A 22039-nucleotide genomic window follows, 5' to 3' on the forward strand; every position below is an offset into this window, starting at 1 on the left:
ATTATTCTGACAATTCTGTTCTTGATCAGTTCTTTTATGGCTGACTGCAACTGGCTATGACCTTTTGAGCCAAAAAAAAAAAATGATTTGTGTTTTAGCAAAGATGCAATGCCTTGGGTTTCTCTGAGGCACGACAATCACTCAAAGCAGTTTCTGCCTTATTTTACTCATGTAACATCCCAGTGAAGCAATCCTTGTTTGCTTTGTCAGTTATTGTGATGTCTGGGGAATCAATGTGTGCACTTTCATTTTTCATTTATTGTATTCTATATGAAGTATAAGTTTTGCAAAAAGGAAACACGTTAATTTGTCTCTGAACTCATGAACATTACTCATGCTTGGTGAGTAATGCATGAAAACAAGAGAGAACAAGGCAAAAGGATGATTGGTGGGGTGTTTCTCTAAAAGAGACACCATCAAAATCTTTTAACTTTGTTAGCATGTAACTCTTTGACGCTGTGTACATTAGATGTACTGATGAGATAGGCACTTAATTTGGATGGTTTATGATTTCTTTCGCTCATGCTCTGTTTTTGAGATGAATGATTGTTTGGCTTAATTTTTAGTTGCTCTGTGGTTTTGTGATTTGCTCTGCTTCTCAGATCTTATCTTCTTGAAATAATTGTCTTTATAACTTTTGTCTTTCCTGTTAACCTTGTTAACCCATCAACCATGTGTGCTTATTTACATGAAAAGGGTACTTTATAAGTTTTACAGGACTTAAACAGCCCTAATCTTCTAACAATGTGTTTTAAAGTCAACACCAGAATTACATTTCTTACCTAAATTATTGGTATGAAATGGCCAACCATTATGACATTATCTCTTCAGAATGTGATGGGTTTTTTCACACATTTGAAACTGTTTGTTAGTTCTGTGTCTGAGTTGCCTGTTCTGGTCTTAATGTGTTCTCTTCACCTTTAGGTGTTAGATGATGAGACTGATTAGGAGGCACAGTCACTTTATAATTAGAGCCTTGGTACAGGGATTTGGGAGGGCTTGTATGTCTCTGCTGTTTTGGTTCCTAAATGAGGTGGCACAGGAGTGCCTGTCACCTGCAGGAACTGGACTTCAGTTAACCACTGACCAGTGAGTCCATGTCCATACCTCCACCTTTTTTATTTTGCATTTTGTGACTCCTCATACCTGATGCAGTCCTGTAGTTCTGGCTAGGGGGGCAGCCTGGCCTGTCCCGTCTCAGCCTGCTCTCTCTGCCTCTTCTATCCCTTCCTTTTCATGACTTTATTGGACTCTCCAGGAGGTCCCTCAGCTCCCAGCGCTGTCTGCAGTCCCTGCCTAGAGCTGGATGAACGAGATGGTTCATAACAACCTTTAGACCGTGGATTTACTTGTGATGAAAGAGATAAAAATCCATGTGGTCACCATTTTCCAAAAGGGAGATGTTTCACCACCTTCTCCCATGACTCTTAACCACATTTTTTTTTCACAGCTGCTTTTTTGTTTGTTTTGCTCTTAACCGTGCAGTGGGAAACTCACAGGAAAAATTCAAATAAACCCAAAACATTTGCAGTTGGAAATACTCTACTTACTAATGGACTGCTTTGCTCTCTAGTCTACAGTTCTCATGTCTTCTCTGGTTCGCATGTCTTCAGTATTTAAGAGCCTCCAATGAATTTATTAATTTGTCTGTGTACTGATCTCTGTTCTCTTGCTTAAATAAGCTGCAGTTGACAGAGTCAAATGGAGGCAAGTGTTTATATAAATAGATTTGTGCCTCCCTGGTTGTGAGACGGGACGAGTGCCAGCGCTGCCTGAATGTGGGACAGTGCAGTCGTCAGGGTGCTCTGGCTTATTCACAGCTGCCTCCCAGCTGATGGAAAGAGCAATTCGTGCAGAGCTTCCAGCCCTGCCTCTCTTGCCTTGCTGGTGTAGAGCTGCTCTGCTCTTCAGCTCTGGCTCATGGGGCAGCCCCATCAGAACCAGCTCAAATGGGCTGTGGCATTAGACTGCACATTGGTGATATTTGCAAGATTTGCCTCCTGTTTTGTAATATCCCATACAGATGTCTGCCGTGCAGTCTAGCCTCCTGTTTTTACAGCTGTTTTCTGTGAATTTTCTCAGGGGTTTATTGATGGGTCATTTTTGTTTGTTATCTGAGCCTCAATTTGGCTATAATATGATGATATGAGTAACTTTCTGTGAAAACTGTGATGTATATTTGCTTGGAACCTGGTCCCTGTTGATCAGACACTAAAACTAAAAACTTCAGAACCCTCCCCTAAAACTAAAAACTACTTCCATTTCAAAACCAACATATGAGCAATTTTTTCATAAAACTATTAAATACTGACTCCTGTTACTTCCTTTTGCTCCTCGAATTGAAAAGTCCTGTTGTCCAAGTGACTGTGTTTTAATATATGTATTAATAATATATAATACAAATTCCTCTGTTTCATTAGGGAATCTGTTCCATTTAGGATTGCCACGATCTCTCATACATAGTGTCACGATCAGAGAATGCTGCTGTTGTTTCTTGATCTCTGTACTTCATCTGCTGTTTTAACACAGTCCACATTGTAATTAATCTGCTAATAAAGGATTTAGCTCATATTACTTTCCATCTGAGATACCACAGTGACTTCTAATGTATGTGTTTTCAGGCTGTTTTGCTCTCTTTTGTTCAAATCCAAACTATACCATACGTTTCTTGGTACAGAATTATACTGGGATAGAGGCAATACTTTTCTCCTCCAAAGTAATTTCCATAATTTTCACTGAGTTTTTGGACTTAAAGTTTATTAATCTTTTTGAGTGTTATTAATATTCTCAACCTTCAGCATTCTTGTGAAAGGCTGTTGTATAGTTCATTCAGGCAGTCTGATTATGCTTTAAAGATACCATGAATGTTGTCATAATACATCAGTTTTTAATAGTTTGTAAGTTGGTTTGTTTTGGGTTTTCGTGGGTTTCTTTGGGGTTTTTTGTTTGTTTGCTTTTTTGTTTTTTTAGTTCAAGCAAATTTATTACAATGCCTCTAGCAAATTACTTATTATATAAAAGTTAGAAAATCATATAAGAATATATAGCATTGCAAAATAGAAGGAAAGGTGGTTTTTTAATTTATTTCTTGGGATGCTGAACACATTTGGGAAGTAAAAGCAAGAAGAACACACAGTCTCTTTTTTTTAACTTTATCTCCTTCTTTCTATTGAAAGAGTTTTGAGTTTGTATCTTCCCCTGTGAATAGCTGCCCAGGTATCCCATTAAATCTTTTAGTTCACCTGTGGATTTCATTGTGAAAAACTTCCTTTTGGGATTTGGGGAGTGTCACCTGATGGAGGAAAGATACATATATCTTGATGTACATCTACATATATTAGATGTAATAGGAAACATAATACAACTTGAGACAGCTGATGTCGGGCCTAGATAAGTCTTCATATAGCTGTTTGAACAACAGTGCAATAACATCCTTTGATAAGAACCCCAGGAAAAATCTCTCCCATTTGGCAAGTGTTGAAGTCCTTCAGAGAAACAATGAGACTGCATGGAGGCTTGGTGTACTGAAAAAGGCATGTCTTTAAACTGGTTTTTCTGAGCCCTTTTCATTGAGTGAATGAATTTTTAATAATGCCAGAAGAGCAAGACGGTGGACTTAGAAGGGAAATCCAAATGTGACTGAAGATGATGTTTCTACTTAAAACTCAGAGCTTCATACACCAGAGCTCATTCAAATTCTTTCTTAGGATGGAGTATTTCAAATAATTTTCTTTTTCCTCTTAGAAGAGTAAAGGAAATATCAGTGAGCTGTGTGTGATGCTAGTATCTTAGGATTATGGAGATGCAAGAAGACCAGAGCAGTTTCTGATTTATGCTGCTTTGTGTTGATCCTCCACAGCTCATTTCCTAGCAGCCAGAGTACAAAAGCTGGCTAAACCATGGCTGGAAATAGAAATGTCAGAAGACAGGCTCTGCGCTTCTGGAAGATGTTTTAGTCAGAGCAGCTCGACACTGACAGGTTCATCCACGTTGCATCTCTCCAGTGTCAGCAGGGAGACAAGACAGCAAACCACACAAATGTAGAATTGAGACTTCTGCATTTTAGCTCCATCCTCTTCTTGCTGCTGACTGACAAAACCTCTGTAATTTTTTATTCCAGCTAGAAGCATTCAGGGATGGATGTCTGGAAGCTTGTACTAAGTGGACTGGCAACCCCTGAGTTTGAGGTTAACATTTACAAAACGGAATAGTTTCTTCCTGCAAGCCATTGCTTGCCCTGTTGGCAGGGCACAGAGGAAAGCTAACCATGCTCTTGCTGCCACCTCCCTACTTAGTAGAGAGCAGAACTTAAGAATTTGTCAATCTGGGGAGAAAAAAATTACTGCCTAAGCACTGTCCTCTGAATTAGTGGTGTTTTGTAACCAAATCACCTGGTCTTGAAATCTTGGACACAGTTTTTAGGGAGGTGTTATGTAGCTCTTTTAGGATCACCGAATTAGTGATTAAAATACGTTTCTGATGCCTCTCCTATAAGGAAAGGCTGAGAGAATTGGGATTGTTCAGTCTGGAGAACAGAAGGCTCTGGGGAGACCTTTTAGCAGCCTTATAGTGCCTAAAAGGGGCCTACAAGAAAGCTAGAGAGGGACTTTTTATGGGGGCATGAAGTAACAGGGCAAGGGATTATAGCTTTAAGCTGAAAAAGGGTCAATTCAGATTAGATATTAGGAAGAAATTTTTTTACAATGAGGGTGGTGAAACATTGGCACAGGTTGCCCAGAGAAGCTATGGCTGCCCCGTTCCTGGAAGTTTTCAAGGCCAGGTTGGATGGGGCTTTGAGCAACCTAGTGGAAGGTCCCCCTGTCCATGGCAGGGGAGTTGAACTAGATGACCTTTCAAAGGTACCTTTCCAAGCCAAACCATTCCATAATTCTAATCTATTTTGAAATATGTATTAAAAACCCTCTAACTATAGAATTTCTTTTATAAGCATTTTCCAAGCAAAAATCTCTATGTACATCACTGTTGTTATTTTTCCTAAGCCACATAATTGAATATTTCATTCTTAGTTAATATACTAGCAAAATATTTACTTGGAGACATGATTCATTCTGACTAATGGGATCAAGCTAATTCAGACCAAAGGTGAATAAATAAATAAATTTAAAATTGTTTAGGATTTGACTTTGGTTGTTTTGGGGGGGGCGGAGGATGTTTGGTTTGGTTTTTTTTGTTTTGTTTTGTTGTTTTTTTTTTTTATGGTAGAATTTCATGTGTGAAATTAAGAGCAGATAGAAATTAAGATAAGGTAGAAGTGAATCTGACGTAACCTGATCCATCTGGCTAGTACTAATCTCACTAGCTAGTGGCCTGAAAAATGTTGCAGTGGATCTCATCCTTACTGTTTGAGTACTTCTTTGTAGCTAATTAAATGAGAGGTGATCATCAATGTCAGGACTTTAAATCCTTGGTGCTACATCAATAAATGTTTTAACAGCTTTGTCATTATCTTAATTTTCAAATATTGAAGTACCTCCTCAAAAGCCAAACAAGTATAAAGCTGTATGAAGAAGTAACTACTTCATGAAGGATTTTGTTTATTTGTTTTGACTAAAAGTGAAAGAATATCAATATTTTTATCCACTAAGATGTCAGCCTGACCTCTTGGCTGCTATTCACTGTGGAAAAAATCGAAGGTCACCTTTCCCAAATGATCTGGTCAGATCTGCAGATCCTGGAGGTGATCAGATCTACCAGCCTGCTACAGCCTGAAGAACAAGCTGCTCACAGCACTCGGGAGTGATTTCTTTTTTCTTGGTAGCTCAAGGCAGTCTCCCAGAGGTGGGGTTTTTTAAGGCCAGATTGAAAACCAGCTTCCTCAACAGCAGTACAATAAGCCGTTAAGGAACCAGCTGAAGAAGCAGCCTGGGATCTGATGGTAGCCCAAAGCACCCACTCCTGGCTCCCCAGGAAATCTGTCTCCAAGTCTGGCTCCACTGAACATTTTGATTCCAACCAACCAGTGGTTTAGAATGAAAAGTGGCTTTAGTATTTTGATTTATTCCTAGCAACAAGCTTTTTGCTGATTTAAAAATAAGCTTCATATTTTCCCCTTGAAAACGTTAAGGAAAATTCCTACTTTAAAATGAGGTGGGTCTAAAGCAGGCGTGCAGGCTGTGGGGACATCTGCTGGGATGTTGGGAAAGGGCAGACTGCAAAATGTGTATTCATAGTGAAATGATTCAAGCAGGAATGTGCCAAAAATTGTTAATATTGTGGCATTCCCTCGAGGCTGAGAATTTCACGTTTTATCCACAGAGGAAACCAAGGGCCCGTGTCTCAGCGTTTCTGTGCTAATAGCTCTAGGAGAACACTTAAGACCTGCATAAGCCCATCCAGGCATAAAAGTCTGTAGAACAGAAACCTCTGGAAATTCCTTTTAATCACAGATGAGCCTAGAGAAGCTGGCATCCTGTGTGGCAGACCAGCTCAGTCAGTCCTGACCACATAACAGCCTTCCGCGGCTTGCCATGGTACCCTTGGGATGGAAATGCTTTTCTTGCTGCTGGAAATGAAAAGCCACCTTTTCTTCTGCCTACCAGCTCTTGCAGTGGCTCTCCCAGAACCAGCAGAGGAGCTTCTGTGATGGGACTGGCACAGCCACACGTTGGAATTGTGGAGTTGTGGTCTGACATGTACCATCAACTTTCTTGGTTTTGTTAAAATGGAGCAAAAATGCCATTAAAAAACTAATCCTGGCTTACATCCAAAGCCCTAAATTGAGCCAAAGTTGTTGAATTCATAGACTTTGGTGAAACTGTGGAATGAATTCTGTTCCAATACTTTAGTGTAGTCAAGAGTAAAGCAACTTTCATCTTATCAGTTAGAAAGAGTATGGCTGGGGAACCAAGACATATCTGTTCTGGCTATTTGGGCAAAATTACATTTAGCATTCAGTTTTCCTCATGCACTTTCCTATATATCTGTTTAATCTGTTTAATCTACTTCTTTCCATCTGAAATTGTAAGATGTTTGAGGGGCTGGAACCATCTTCTAGATTTGTGTTTGAGAAGTGCTTTTGCAGTGATGTTTTCTGCAGGCAGGAGACTAAAATGAGGGGTGGAAGCGTACACATTTTAAACTCTTCTGCTGAAATTCTCAGATGCCTGTGTGCAGGCAGAGCTCTGCGGATTGAGATAACTAATATAACTTTTAAAAATTCTGGCCCCTTCTTGCCCTGCACTCCACGTTACCTACACTGAGCTCAAATCCTCTTTGCAGCCCAGTCCATGTCAAGGGTGCTCTATAGCCCTTTCTCTGGCATCTATCATATTCCATTTGGGAACCTTGTTGGGCATTGGTGGGTGGAAATTGCTGGTATAGATCAGGGCGAAAGTTGTTTCACAGCTGAGTCAATTTTGTTAACTCAAAAACGGTGCACCAGACATCTGGTTAGAATTATTTTTATTCCATTCTGAATAATGAGTGACTTAAACAATGTCTAGCAAAATTTAGGCTCCCCTTATAGTCTATATACTCACCCCATACAGTCTCTGTACTTTTAGACAAGAGCAAAGCTGAAAAAGCTGTGAGGAACTATTTTTGTGTTGCTAAGTTATGAATCCATTCCCCACCTCCCCAGCATATCTGCACTGTTTGCTCTATAAATATATTTATGCTTTATAATTAGTAATTTTAAGCATTTGACTAAATGTTAACATGTAAAACATCTTTAAGAATGCTTCAAAGAAGAAATTAATGATACTTTCATATAATTGTTAATAGACTGGTGTTCTAGAACTGTTACAAATTTAAAGAAAAATTATTATCTACTTCTTAGAGAAATAGATTAGTCTTAAATTATCCTAAGCCCATTAACTGTACACAGTGTAATTTTGTCTAATATGGTAGACGCAAAAGTAGAAACGAAAATAGGATGTGTTAAACCGGATACTTTGTAAACTGATTATCCCAGGATACTAGGTTCCATTAAACTCAAAATAAATATGTTTTTCTTCCTGTTCCTTACTCAGGGGCGTGCCTCGTTAACATCTGAGAAGCAGCGTTTTGCCCACGAACATGCTGAAATGAAGGATCTAGAAGATATTGTTAGAGATATAAAGCCAACTGTGCTAATAGGTAATTTCTTTGACTTTAAAGCAATGGCCTTATTCTTTGTTGAGTAAAAATGGGGATGTGGCTTTGTCTGAGGACAAGATCAAGTTCCTCTGAACAGAGTTTACCTTTGTGTGTTTGTAGAAAACACTGGGTGCATAATGGACTCTATTAAGCAACTGAACAAATAGTAGCTATCCAGGCATGTAACACTGCTTTTACTCTGAGCCACCCATTTACAGGGCGGATGATCCAAGTGGGTTTAAACATCTGATGGAGGACCTTACCACCTTCATAAATATTTCTGATTTAATGTGGATGTAAAATAAACAGCCTCAAACTTAGAGTGACAAAGCTGAGCTAAACACATATTGAACTCTGTGATCGAGTGTGCTGTGTCTGAGTCTTCTTTTCGCTCATATTTAGGTCCTTAGCCAGCAGTTCTCTATGTAGACGAAAATGCAGATTTTACAAAGACTTTTTCTTTTGTAAAAGCTGCAGGACTGTCATCTCGGTAACAGATTACTCAGCTTTCTGTAGTTTGATTATTGTATTTCAGTGACAATTTCAGGAATGAACTGCAAGTACTCTTGAATAATTTTGTTTATACGTAAGACTTGAAGATTATCTGGCTAGTAAAATCATTTGTCAGATGCTAGAAAAACTAAAGTGCCACAGTGAAAATTATCCTGCATTTTATGAGCCATCTTTCTGACAATGCCTAGACCTCATGGTTGTTCAGTAAAATCTGCTTTTGCAGTGATCATGACTGAGGTAAAATTTATGTTTTCCTATGCTACAGGAAGACATGACTGTAATAAAGACAAAGACCAAGAGGTCTTGATAATTTATTTAGTAGAATGCAAGGCTGAAAAAGCTAGAGGAACAGAAGAATAGATTGAATGATCCATGATATTTGTATAGATAAAGGTGTGTGTATGTTTAGGGAAAATTTGCTGTTATGAAATATGGTGTTTACTGTGTTTAATTTTTATATATAAACCTATGTGACTCTCCCTCAAGGTCACTTGCTGTTACCAGTTCTGAATAATGAAGGCTCTTCCATCAGAAACAGCAATTGAAAGTAATATTGGGGATTTTTGGTTTGGGTGATTAACCATTCAGTATCTTCCATAGGGTAATGGAGAGTCATGGGAAAATATGTTGATAGTCCTTCTCCAAATGTTTTACTTAGCTCTGGCTCAGCAAATCCTCATATACATTTCATTGCCTATGATGGCTCAAGGAAAAGATTTAATTTAGCTTGATTCAGTATAAGAAATTGCAATTAAAAAAAAAGTCAATGAGCATTTTTTTTAACTTTATATTTGAAGATAGTTGTCGTTCTTACTATTGGTGTCCAGAAGCAAATGCATCAAACATTTGACAACTGAAGATTTAACCAGAAACCAAGGTGTATAATGGGCTCTTATATAAATGGGCCAGAATCATGACTGCATTAACTATTCATCAAACATAGAGTGGCCCAGCTGGTCTAGCAGAACATTTTCATCTAAACATTCTTGTCCATTCATAGAAGGTGAAGTACAGAGAGCTCAGAGTTGCAAAAAATAGTACTGTGTGACAGATGATACCATACTTCACGTGGAATCAGTCAGAAAATACTCTGAGGCACCTTAAAGTCCTGAAGCATGACCTTTTAGCTGGCTCTGTGCAGTGAGGGCCCCTTTCACCTCCCTCCAAGGACCCTGTGCTTTCCTCAGGCAGATACCAACATGTCCTGTTAGACTGGGCAATGTCAGGGTGATCATTTGAGCATGAGTCACAAGAGGTTACAGTACTGACCCAAGTTCCAGGCTCTCCTCTCCCTGCCCAGGTTTTAATCCATTTCCACTCCCCCAAGAGAGGGGAAACCAGCTCTTTTTACTGCTTTTGAAACTCAGATGCTGTGTGGAAAGCAGAATGGGGTGTCAGGCACTTTGGGCTCTGAGCAAGAAGGAGACTCCCTTCTCTCCAAGCCAGGTGAGAGGGGCCTCCTGGAAAATAAAGATGCTTAGTTTCACCCCAAGATCTGTTTACTTTATTTTCACTAAAGGTGTGGGGAGGAAGGACCTTATCCTTGGATTCCCAGCTCTCATAAATTAGTCAGAAATATGGGTATACCTGGCATCTCAAAAATATCACACGCCCCCCTCTTTGGTTGTGAAGTATCTGAGGCCCAAGATGTAGTACTCTCTGTGTGTCTGCAGTACAGCAGAGTGCAACCTAAGTTAGATGCTTTCATGCTGCAAGACTGGCATTCAGTTCTGGGAAAAGCATTTATAAGTGTGGACAGTATAGGGAACAGAAAAGTGTCTCTGATGAGATGAAAAGGGATATATTAAAAAAAAAAAAATTGCTGTCAGGGAAGGCTTAGACTCAAAATTGGGATTATTCCTCAGCTCAGCTGTAGAAGGCAGAGACTTTGCCATGTCAGAAAAGACTGAAATCTGATACACTGGATTTGGGAGAAACTATCCAGTCTGTTGCATAAGACTTTCGGAGCCAGACTTGCATCTATCCTTTATTGGACTTACCTGCAGATTAGGAGATACATTTCTATGTTATATAAAGAACCTGAGAAAAGTGAAAGGAGAAATTCACCAAACTGTAGAGAGTTGAATAGGTTCTGCCTCATGTTAGGGATAATACTGAAGTTTCACTGTTGCAGAATCTTTTATACAAAACTTTATTTTAACCACGTGTTAGGAAAAAAGTTGGACTCCATTTTAAAGAGGGAAATAGGCAGTAAAAAGAACTCTGTTCATTTACAAGTGACATGAATGTCCTACTTTGAACTGATTTAATTTGTCTACTGTTATGTGTGTGTTCTTCTTCTTTAGGAGTTGCTGCAGTTGGTGGTGCTTTTACTAAACAAATCCTTCAGGATATGGCTGCTTTAAACAAACGTCCTATCATTTTTGCTCTCAGCAATCCCACCAGCAAAGCAGAATGCACTGCTGAGCAGTGCTACAAATATACAGAGGTAATCAAAGATTAACATCTCTCCACTATACATCATGAAAAGTAAATCTGAAATTAAATTTAAAATGGGAGGAGGACAGAGGGTGCCGTAGCAAGTACTAATCACTTCTGTGTGCATAGATAGAATTAGTTAAATTAAGTAACAGGTTTTTCAGATTTTATCAAGACAATTGCACTGAGTTCTCTACATGCTTGCACTCTCATAAAACATATAATAACTTTTACTCCTGTCAGGCAAGACTCATAACCTGTATTATAACTGAAGCATCAGTAGCCATCAGTGATTAAAGCCTTATGCCTATTTTTTAATTGTACCACTTTGTGAAATATATACACACAGTGGCATGCTTTTCATTTGAGATTTTAGAAATACTCTTTAGGGTAAGAAAATACTTCAATACATGAAACATAATCTTTAAAACCATTGCTCATTAAGAACTGGGGTAATTGACTCCTCTTACAAAGATTTCTATTATAGAAACATAGGTGAAAATTAAGAGAACTGTGCTTACTTATTTATTGTTGTATTATAGAAGTGCTAGTAATAATGTTATCCTGTAATTCAGTCTAGAATTTGAAATGTGTGAGTGCTTGACTGTATGTTTGCTACTGGATTGTGTTTGGATTTCTTGTCGAATGCAGGGCAGTTTGAATTACAGTTTTGCAGTGTTTAAAAGACAAATTTAGCATGTCTATTCCCCACTGCACAGATGCAATTACAGCACAGGGCAGGTGCCAGGGAAGCAGCCTACATGAAGTATTGGTTATCGTGGGTAACCACATCTGGTAAACAGAGTAAAAGACACACTGAAGGATTTGATCTGTCACCAAAACATATAATAAGCCAGCCATGATAATAGTGCATGACACCAAACCAAACAGAATATTCTTCTGAAGGGCTGAATAGCAACAGTGGCATATTCTAAAATGCACGTTTCCAGTTCCCTAAAACAGGCGTAGGTATTTCTGATATAAAGTGCCTCTGAAGTATTTAACAGTGACTTTTATCACTTCAGCAGTGCTAGCATAAATAAAGGCTGGCTTTTCTTCTCCATCTAAATTCACTGCTTAAATTTGATGGTGCTCCCTCCCCGGAGAGGCAAGAACTATGGCTAAATTCTCTAATTCCCCCAAACAGGCTGGCTCTTCCATACTGCCTACATGCACCAATCTGGGCATGGTGTCTGGGCCCTGTCAGCCACAGTCCTACTTATCATTACCCAAAAATCTACTGGAAAACATTCTAATGGTTCATCAGTACTGGCCACTGCCTGATTTGGTGCCCTCATCCTGCTCAGTATATTACAAAGAGGGGAAGCACAAAGTCCAGGCAGAGGAAGTCCCACACTAACAGGTTACACTGTGGGATGATGTTCCTGGGACAGAGCTTGCCCATTTGTTGTTCTGTTGAGCTGCAGAGTGGGCCCAAGAGCCTGAAATAAGGAACTGGGAAGAACAAAGAACCTGCTCACAGCTCCTCAGAAATTACCCCACCCAAAAATGCAACACTTAGTTGCCTTGGTGTCATTGTTGTGGATGCTTTTCTCTTTGGGAAAAAGGAATCCAGTAGCATCACCTGTTGCTACCATGACTGTATTGTCCACTTTGAGTTTTACAGCTCCAGATGCATTCCTGCTTCCCATGCACCCTTCTGCTGGCATGGACTCTCAAAGTGAATAATGAGTGCTGGCTTTCAGTTTCTCCCCTTCTAAATTGTATGGAGAGCTCTTACCTGAATAAAGAAGCTGTTACTCTCTGACACCAGGCAGTCGCAGAGAATCGCCAGTGATCTCTAGGATCAACATCCTGATGTTCTTGAGACATATTCAGTCAAATAGCTCTAACACCCTCAGAAAAGATATTAAATAGATTCAACCCACCTTCCACAGTGGTGGATATTTAGAAGGCTCTGTGAAATATTTCAGCAGCAATCTCTCAGCTAACGTGCTTTTTTTGGCTTTCTTGTTACGATTTAGGGACGCGGCATTTTTGCCAGTGGAAGTCCTTTCAATCCTGTCACTCTTCCAAGTGGACAAACTCTCTATCCGGGACAGGGTAACAATTCCTATGTGTTCCCAGGAGTTGCCCTTGGTGTTATTTCATGTGGACTGAGACATATTGATGAGGATGTATTCCTCACAACTGCTGAGGTACTGTATTCAAAATTATTTAAATTCCTTTATTTAGTGGCTTAGTGTTATTAAGCAATTAAACAAAAACAGCTAAACTTTAAGACTGGAAAATACTGCTTCCTGTGTAAGGCCTTTATATGCAAAGTGTGTTGTTTTTTATAAATTCTCTTTGAATAAGTTGTTTTAAAAAAGTTAATACTTGAGGTCATTTGACATAAAGTTCACTTTCTATTGGGGAAGAAAAAAAGAGAAAGACTTCAGTACTGTCATATCACAAGTAAATGCACATATGTACTTGCATGCACAGGCACATGGGTTTCATTTTAGATAGAAAGGAATTATTATTATTGATGTTAGTAGCTTTGGGGTGACTTGTGTGTTTTGCTTACAAAAATTACTTTAATTTCTTTAACCTTTTTTTTTTTTTTTGAGTAGAGCCATTGGCATAATTTTTTGTGGACTTCCCTTATCAACAGCAGGTGGAAGTGCTCCATTGCCTTGTGGTTCCTTGTACAACAGTTCTACACAAATGCAATGTTATTCTTCCTGTTTTTCTTCCTTTCCTTTTTCCATCGGTTCTTCTCTTTTTTCAGGCAATTTTTTATCTTTGTTCTGACACTATCCAAAATGTGATCTCTCCTCTTTTATCTCCACTCAGTGGGCAAGAGATGAACAGAGAGGAAACACTTTTGGTTCTGGAGCCATTCACCACCTACTTCCAGTGATTGTTCCAGATCTGACATCCACTGTCTTACATTATGATACCATAAGTGCACAGAATTGTATCTTCAACATATATGGGAGAAGAATGTGGCCTTTATTATTTGAGAATCTTATATTCAAACAAAATAAATTGACATCAGGGGTTGAAATCAAATGCTTAACACATTTTCTTTTTTAACAAAAAAATTACCCAAAACAATGTCAGTCTTTCTTCAGCTGTTTCTCACTTAAGAAAATTTAAACTTTTTGTGTTTTTTTTCAGTCCAGTATCTTTGCTCCTCATCTGCTACAGTGTCATTGCACCCTTACCACTCCTGCCTCTGAGACTCACTCTTTCTTGTCTTTCTTCTCTTTCTGCATTGTCTTAGAGTTCCTGTCTCCTCTGTTGCCTCTGTTGGTTCTGCTCTTGGCTGGTACCCAGGTCAATGTAATGAGCCTCACAGGACTCAGCTTCCTTCTATCCATAGTGATGGGGGCTATCCCTGTATAAACTCCTGGCTACTCAGCTCCCAGGAATGTCCTCCTAAGATCATCCTGCTCAGAAAGAGTCAAGGTTCAGGGATTAGAAAGCCCTGGGTAGTGGATGTTGGTCTGACTGTGTCCATGCAAAGTAATTAAAAGTCTGATGCTTTGGGGTTTTTAAAGGGTATGTAAATAAAGAAGAAGGCTACCCTCAATTGACCACGTTAACTCTAACTGACCTAGATTCACTTCAGTGGGAATTTCTACCAGGTCCAGGTCATACCAGTTAAAATCCAGAGAACTTCATCAGTGTGCACTGTCCTAGTCTTCAAAGAAGCTGTGTAAGCACACTTGGGAGTACATGGATAGTACAAGTAGCATACAGAGGAAGGCTCAAAGCAATGAAATTAGAACGTTAAAATTGCAGAATAATAAAAAAGGAAAAAAAGTTGCACCAATTAGCAGATGTGTGAATGTCTGACTCAACTCCTGCAGCTTCTCTAAGGGATACTGCATTCCTGATTCTTGTTCCTTCTGTCTTCTTCATGGATTAAAGGGAAGAAAATGGCTCTTGGCTATCACTCTAGGGCAACTGATAGACAATGTGATCCTATGACAGGCAGTATGTCATATGAAGCTTTCTTAAAGGGCTGGCACTCGCACACTGCCCTTGCTGGATTTTGAAAGGTTTTTTAAGGTACATTCTATGGGCATCTTTAAAAAAGTTTGCCAGCAGCCTGCCCTCTGTAAGAAAGATGTTCACAATTTCCATCTTTAAAATTAGTAAAAGGCCCAGACTGTCTCCACTGGCTTTAACCATCTTAGGAGGGCAATGATCCATCTCCTTAGTCTTTGGATAATTATATCTTCCCTTTAAATCCTCCCCTGTAATTTCAGTTGGATACGGTGATCCTCACTTTCCAGTCTAAAGTGCTGTGTTACACAGTTGTCCTACTTCATTGTAGAAGTTGCTTCAATTTGTTTTATGTGAAATGGTTCCTATACATAGGGTTCTGGTGGATGAAAAGTGGCACATACGTGGACTGAACTGTGTTCCAAGTGACAGTCTACTAAGTCAGAAAAAAGTCTGTTCTGAACAAAGAAATTTAACAGGGCAGTAAAATAGTGTCAGAAATGGTGAGGAAGCTTTTAAACTCTCTCTTGAGGTAGAGGTTCTCTCCCGAGTCTTCTTTTTTGGTCGAGGTTTTGCTACACAATTGCCTTCCTCTAATAAAACCCCTAGAAAACTTTGAAATATAAAAATGTATTTTTCGTCTGGCACAGAAAGTCTCTGTCGGTGGCAATATCCCTGGATTAGCCTCTTGCCTTACGGCTCCGAGCTGAGGGCGTTCACATGTGGTCTCCTTATGGATGTGAGGGGCAGAGGAGGCTTTGCCAGAAGAGGTGTCAGGGGTGTGAAGACTGTGAGGGCTGCATAAGCCCTTAGCTGAAATTACAGTACAAACCAAAAGTGTTTTTTTTTTTGTTTCGTTTTCTTGGCTTTTTTTAATGAGAGGGTAAAATCAGAATAGTTTCATGTGGGTTTTAGCATAGTGCCTAGCAGTCTTCCTTTGAAATGAAAGCATCCAAGATGCTGCAAAATTTAAGGCACCAAAACCACGCCTTTTTTAGGGCAGAGGGACCTTCTTAGATTGTAGTGCTAGCTTACTTGAAAAAAAGAAATTATAAAAATTATAAAAAGTAGCAGCCCAGGCTGCATACCTGCACCTCCTGTCTTCTTGCTTTGCCACCTCTTCAACTAAATATGATAGAAGTCCCAAATAGCTTATTGTAGCTACAATAGATTTAACTTTCCTGTTCTTCGCTTCCTGCCAAGTAAAATAGAACATAACTTTGAGTTTGGATGATAAATCAAAGGTAGTGTAAACTGTAATACCTCTTAACTGCAGGCAATTTCTCTGTGTTGACAAGGGATGTTACCTATTCTTCTAAGTCTTACCAAACATAACAAAAGGGACAGAGAATTATGAACTAATGAAATATTCTTGGTATGTGGGTCCTATTGTTCAGTTACTCCAAAAATAATCCTGTTTCATTATGGAGAATATGTCCTCCTAAAACCAAGATGCCTCAACTTGCTTTATGCTATCTGTCTTGTCTTGGTTGTTTTTCATTTAGGTTCTGCAATGAGGTTTAGCTAATTTTTCTACAAAAACCTTGAATTAATTAAAATTTAAAACATAAAAATATCCATATTGGGTTAGACCTAAGATCCAAACAGCTCAGTATCTTCCTGTGAAAGTAATCATAGCAGAAGCTGAGGAAAGGAAGATAAATAGGGAAGAAAGACAGAGTGATCTTTCTGCTGAAATGGCTCCTCAGTATCTGGCATCCTGTACTGTATGGCCTTCCTGTGCTGGATGTTTTATCCCTGTATGGATTTCTCCTTCATAAATGAGCCTAGTGGCTTTTTAAACATGGTCATACATTCAAACATCTCTTGGCAATTAGTGTCACAATTACGAGTTCTGTGGTCAAAGAAACTCTCCTCTTAGAATTTTCTGCTGTCTCATGATTTGGTTTCCCTATAGAACTATAAGAAATGCTCACCTTCAGTTATCTTTTGCATTTTTTTTCAGTCTTCTCTTTTTTTTCTCCCAAGTCTGTTTTATTATTTTTTTTCTCTTTGTACAAAATGTAAACTTTGGATCATCCTTGTTATTCTTTATACCCTTCTGGATTCTATTCTATTCTCTATTTGAAGTACGTGAAGCAAAACCACACACTGCTCAAAGCAGTGTTACACTGTGAAGTTATATATTAGTTCAATTACATTTCCTGTGTTGACTCTTACTTTCTCAATAATTCCAAATCTTGATTCATCATTTTTTCCCCTGCCACTGATCTGGTGTTCTCAAGGAGTGTGTTTTAAAGACCACACGAAGGTGTCATTCTCTTTGAAAAATGCTTGTTTCTGTGGTTTTGCATAGTTTTAAATGATGTTACAGGATTATGTCAGAAGTAACAGCATAGCCTCTACATAGTTGAACTTGCTACCTCTCTCTCTTCCAGCATTGCCTAAATATTGTTACTTTCTATCAACCCCATCACAAAACAGAAGTACTTCACTTCTGAACCATTGTTTTTTCAGTGATGCATTACACTAACAGCAGCTTGCTGTTGATTTCTTCAGATTTCATCTTTCCTACAGAGCTTTGATAAACTTTTAACATCAGAGATTTCATGCTGCAAGCTCCTCTTTACTCATGCAGATGCACATCAAAGGGCTGTGTATCATTTTGAAATAACCCAGTTACTATTATGGGGAGCAGTATCTAGATTTCACGTTCTCTTAGCTCCCCCTAGAGGGCTTTTCTCTGCTGAATTTCTCGATATCGGATTTAAATGTAAACAAGTAATTTTCCTGTACTTGTTATAAGAGAGATAATAATCTCTTATTACTCTTCTGGGTTGAATTTTCACTCCAAATGGAAAAACTTACCACACCTACCACCATGCAGTTATATTCCACAAGAGGTTCTCTTTGAACCTGGAGTTACTTTGGTTCAAACTACTTACCTACTTCTGCCAGAAGGGATGCATTGATGATATCCGGGCATCTGTTCTGATGCCATTCTAGTTTTTGGCAAGTAATGTATATTTCCCACGTGCAACAGGAACTGTTGGAAACAGTTTGCTCTGTTTCAAGTATCTTTATAGTAAATTCCCTCAAAAGTGCACTTCTTGTTTTCTCTTTGTTATCAGTTACATTCCTCAGTGCTTCTCAGAACTTCCTAGTGTTTTCAGAACCTTGTTGGGTCATACATGTTGTCATCAGATGCTATCCAGACCAGAGTTTTTCTTCTATCTACATCTGGATCACCCCAGATGTATTTCTATTTTAAGTCCCCAAATGACAACCAATTTTTTTTCCTGATAATGATACCAGAAATATCATTAGTTCCAAAGGTAGCCCCAGGACCTTTTGCTTCTTGAAAGGTCTCTGTTGCAGAAATAGAGGAAGTTCATGAAGTAAGAAGGAAGTTCATAAGCAGACAGTGCAAGCAGTGTCTCCTCACTGCACAGAATGTCCTCACACCCTGTGGTAACAGGAGGTTTTTCATGTGGCCAATGAGTAAACAGTAAAAACCACCTTCTCCAGCTTGCTGTGCTTTCCTGATCTGTTCATTGCTGGTGATGGCAACAAAACATTTCCAGTATCGCTAGGAAGATGAAGCAGGAATATTCAAGCCATAAAGGCGACGCTGCTCTCAGACGTGCACTGAAACCCCGGCACTGTTCCTCCCCTGGTCAGTCTGGTGAAAAATCAATCAAAGAGCAAAAGAATTTCTTTAGTTACTTGATATGGTTGAGACGACAGACCCCCTTCAAGTGGAGTGGACAGACTGATCTAACAGCATGTTTTTTCTGTCCCAGCAAGCCAGAATTTAGCATTAGACTTTCTATTTCAAAATCCAGCTACAGCAACCAGCAGGGCTTTGAAAGGCCCTGGATAATCTTATTTTACCTTGTTCTGTGGTTGACTGATACTTACTTTTATGATCTCATGCTGGACACACAGCAAACCTACTCAGTCACCAGTAATTTCATTCAGAGCATTTTACACTTAGGGGTTTCAGCTGTTCTCTGTACAGGTTGACTTGACAACTGTCATAATAATAGGTGCATTGAATTCTAGAAATCTTTGATCCAATTACAGTTGTTAGCTGGAATGTTTATCTCATTATGAACTATTTACTGGTTTATGTGTGTCATGACTTACTCTAAACTTGAATGAACCTTATTGTCTGAGTGAGAAAAGGGCGTGACTCCCTAAATTTCTAGTTCTTTTGTAGCTACTCCTAATGACAAGGCTGGTTCTAAAAAACACTGCCTATGTTGATTAAGCAATATCTATGTGATTTGCCAAAGCGGAAACATTTTTTTGCTTAAGACTAGATCACTGTCTAATAAAGCTACATCTGCATCTGCATGTCAAGTTAAACATGTCTACTTCATTTCTAGGTTATAGCTCAGGAAGTTTCAGAGGAGAATTTACAGGAAGGTCGTCTCTACCCTCCATTAGTCACTATTCAAGATGTGTCACTGAAAATTGCTGTGAGGGTAAGTCATTTCAGTCTGTTGTGGCTTCTCTTCTTCCCGTGCTCTCTACATAATTGAAGATTTGATTTGATTTGATTTGATTTGATTTGATTTGATTTGATCAACTAACACACCTTCCCACAAGTTGAGGTTGGTTTACATCAATCAGTATTGGACACGTAGCAGTTTCAAAATTAAATTTAAATTCATAAATGTAAGTGTAATCCCAAATGCAAGAAGGAGAGCTATGCAACTGTAGCAAGTGTTTGTCTGTAGAGCCCAGACTGTGCTGTTCACCAGTCAGGAGCAGGTTCCCAGCCCCAGTCGTGCCAGCTGCACATCTCAAGGCTTTCGGCCCTTCATGGTTATCAGTTGCCTGTCAAGGGAGTAAATGTCCACCTGTGTCCAGGCTGTTCCCTCTTGTTCCCATTGTTATTCTGACCTATCAAAATAATAACTACAGGGGATGCTTTTTGTTTATGGCTTGGGTTTAGGTCAGCAGATAATTGGTTGATTGTTTTTTACCAGCAAATACAGAGCTGGATTTTCAGAAACTGAGCTAAACCCACAGTTTTCCAAGAAATTTGGCTGTCCTGGAGAGGAGAAGAAGTCTTTCAAATACTGCATTTATCTCAGGTCATTTATCTTTAGGGGGGGGTGTCAATATTTTAGGAGGTTATTTTGCTGGTCTTCTGTGACCTTTTTTTCTCTAATTATTGTTTTTCTCTTGGTGACATTAATGTGAATGATTCCACTTACTCCATATTCTTTTGAAAGAATAACAAGCAGCTCTCATGCATGAAACAGTTTCCCTAGATTGATTCACTTTTGTGTGTTTAAAAAAGAAAATTCCCACTCACAGTTTATGTCATCTTAGGTAAGTAAAAACTCTGTTCTGTAGATGCCAAAATGTTACCTGGATTCCTCAGGCAAAATGAAATTGACTCTGTGTTTGGCAGAAACACAGTGAGAGAAATTCCTCTTCTACTTGTGCATGTTATATATATAAAAAAAAATGCTATCGAGTGATTCTCTCTGCCTGTTCTTTGTTGAAACTTTATTCCTGCAAATATTTGCTCTGGCTCATACAGCCCAAGAGGTTTAGCAATGGCCTCTGCCTCTTTCAGGAGAGTAGCAATATAAAAATATTTTGGAATAATGAATGTTGGATATAAATTCAGACCTTATTCAACCATGGTAATTATGTGCACAGACCTGAGGATAAACCTAAAGATAAACACCCAAAGTGCTTCTGAGTTAAATCGAGTTGAGATTCAGATTAATCCTAGAAAAGATATCTAAATACAGTGACTTTGGGTATCAACTTCTCACCAAACTAAAACATTTATGTTTTAAAGGGAGCTAAGGAGAGCAGGAGGAAGACCATCTCCCTTTTATTCAAAGGACGCGTATTAGTTTGTTTCCCAAGTACGGTTTCAAGCAGATCTTTCCAAAATGTGCTGCTGCATAAAACCAGTGTGACTGAATTCTTCTGTTTTGTAGATGAATGTCCAGTCTAAAGATATATGTTTCTCAAGTAGGTGTTCTTTAGACAAGAAAGGCTACTTTGATATGTTGAGTGAGCTTCAACCCCTTCTAAACTTAATTCTTACTGCAGTTATACTTGTGATGCGTAATTCATTCACTTAGGTATGGTCTGGGTGAGGAAAGAGCAAGCAAATAGTTGCATTTCCCCCAGCCATCCCTAGAATTAAACCTGTGCACTATGTAGGACTAATTTTTTCTTATGAGCTTACCTTTTCTGAAGTATATTATCAAATGATGGCAAATAATAAACTTCTCTAATATGCAGGGAGTGTGGAAACTTTGAACACATCACACTTTTCTTACAGTGCTTTGGAGAAGATGGCTAACCAGGGTAGTGTGATGATAGAAAAGCAGAAATTGTACCTCAGTGCTTGGGGCTTGTGCGATATTTTATCCACCACTGCACATTAAAAGCTAAGATATTACTGGGCAAGGAGGAGCACTGTATTTGTAACAGCAAAGACTTTTTGAAATCCTGTTCAAAAGCAGGAGTGAGTCAGACCCACTTAAATACAAACATCATCCTGTTCCTAGTCTTATTCACTGCATACTAGCCCGGATCCAGTGTGAGTACAGGTGACTGTCCAACACCAGAGAAGACAACTCATGTTGATTTTGAACTAATTCCTACTTTCAAATCCTGCTAAATTTACTCAAATATTCTATCAGCACTAATTAGGATTGTGCATCTTTCTAGATTGCGGAAGAAGCCTACAGGAATAACAATGCATCCACCTATCCTCAGCCCAAGGACCTGGAAGCCTTCATCCGCTCTCAGATTTACAGCACTGATTACAACAGCTTTGTGGCTGACTCCTATACCTGGCCTGAAGAAGCCATGAAAGTGAAACTGTAAATAATTAATGAAGAATGAAGAAACCAGCAGCAGTTGAAAAGCATTAAAATATTAAGATCATCTCTGCCTAGGAAGCCGCCTAAGAATAGCTAATTTTTTAAGATCCAGAAAACTTTTTCTAAATCATAGTATTTCATTAGCAACTCAAATCAAGAAATCGTGAATCACACATCAGAAAATAAAAATCTGAGAAATA

The 22039-nt window shown here is 38.9% G+C and overlaps 1 protein-coding gene across 1 annotated transcript in view; it reads left to right on the forward strand.

Annotated features, from left to right (window-relative positions):
- The window catches only part of ME1 (malic enzyme 1), a 160772-nt gene extending 138733 nt beyond the window's left edge, over window positions 1-22039 (forward strand). The window contains exons 10-14 of the mRNA XM_050314435.1: window positions 7992-8097; window positions 10917-11059; window positions 13035-13208; window positions 19362-19460; window positions 21685-22039. Of these exons, the coding sequence (XP_050170392.1) occupies window positions 7992-8097; window positions 10917-11059; window positions 13035-13208; window positions 19362-19460; window positions 21685-21843 (681 nt within the window). The 3' untranslated portion in view covers window positions 21844-22039. The remainder of the gene's footprint in view (window positions 1-7991; window positions 8098-10916; window positions 11060-13034; window positions 13209-19361; window positions 19461-21684) is intronic.

The sequence above is a fragment of the Myiozetetes cayanensis genome, unplaced genomic scaffold (genome assembly GCF_022539395.1).
Source record: "Myiozetetes cayanensis isolate MyiCay16 unplaced genomic scaffold, myiCay2020 scf2-11, whole genome shotgun sequence".
NCBI classification, from domain to species: Eukaryota; Metazoa; Chordata; class Aves; order Passeriformes; family Tyrannidae; genus Myiozetetes; species Myiozetetes cayanensis.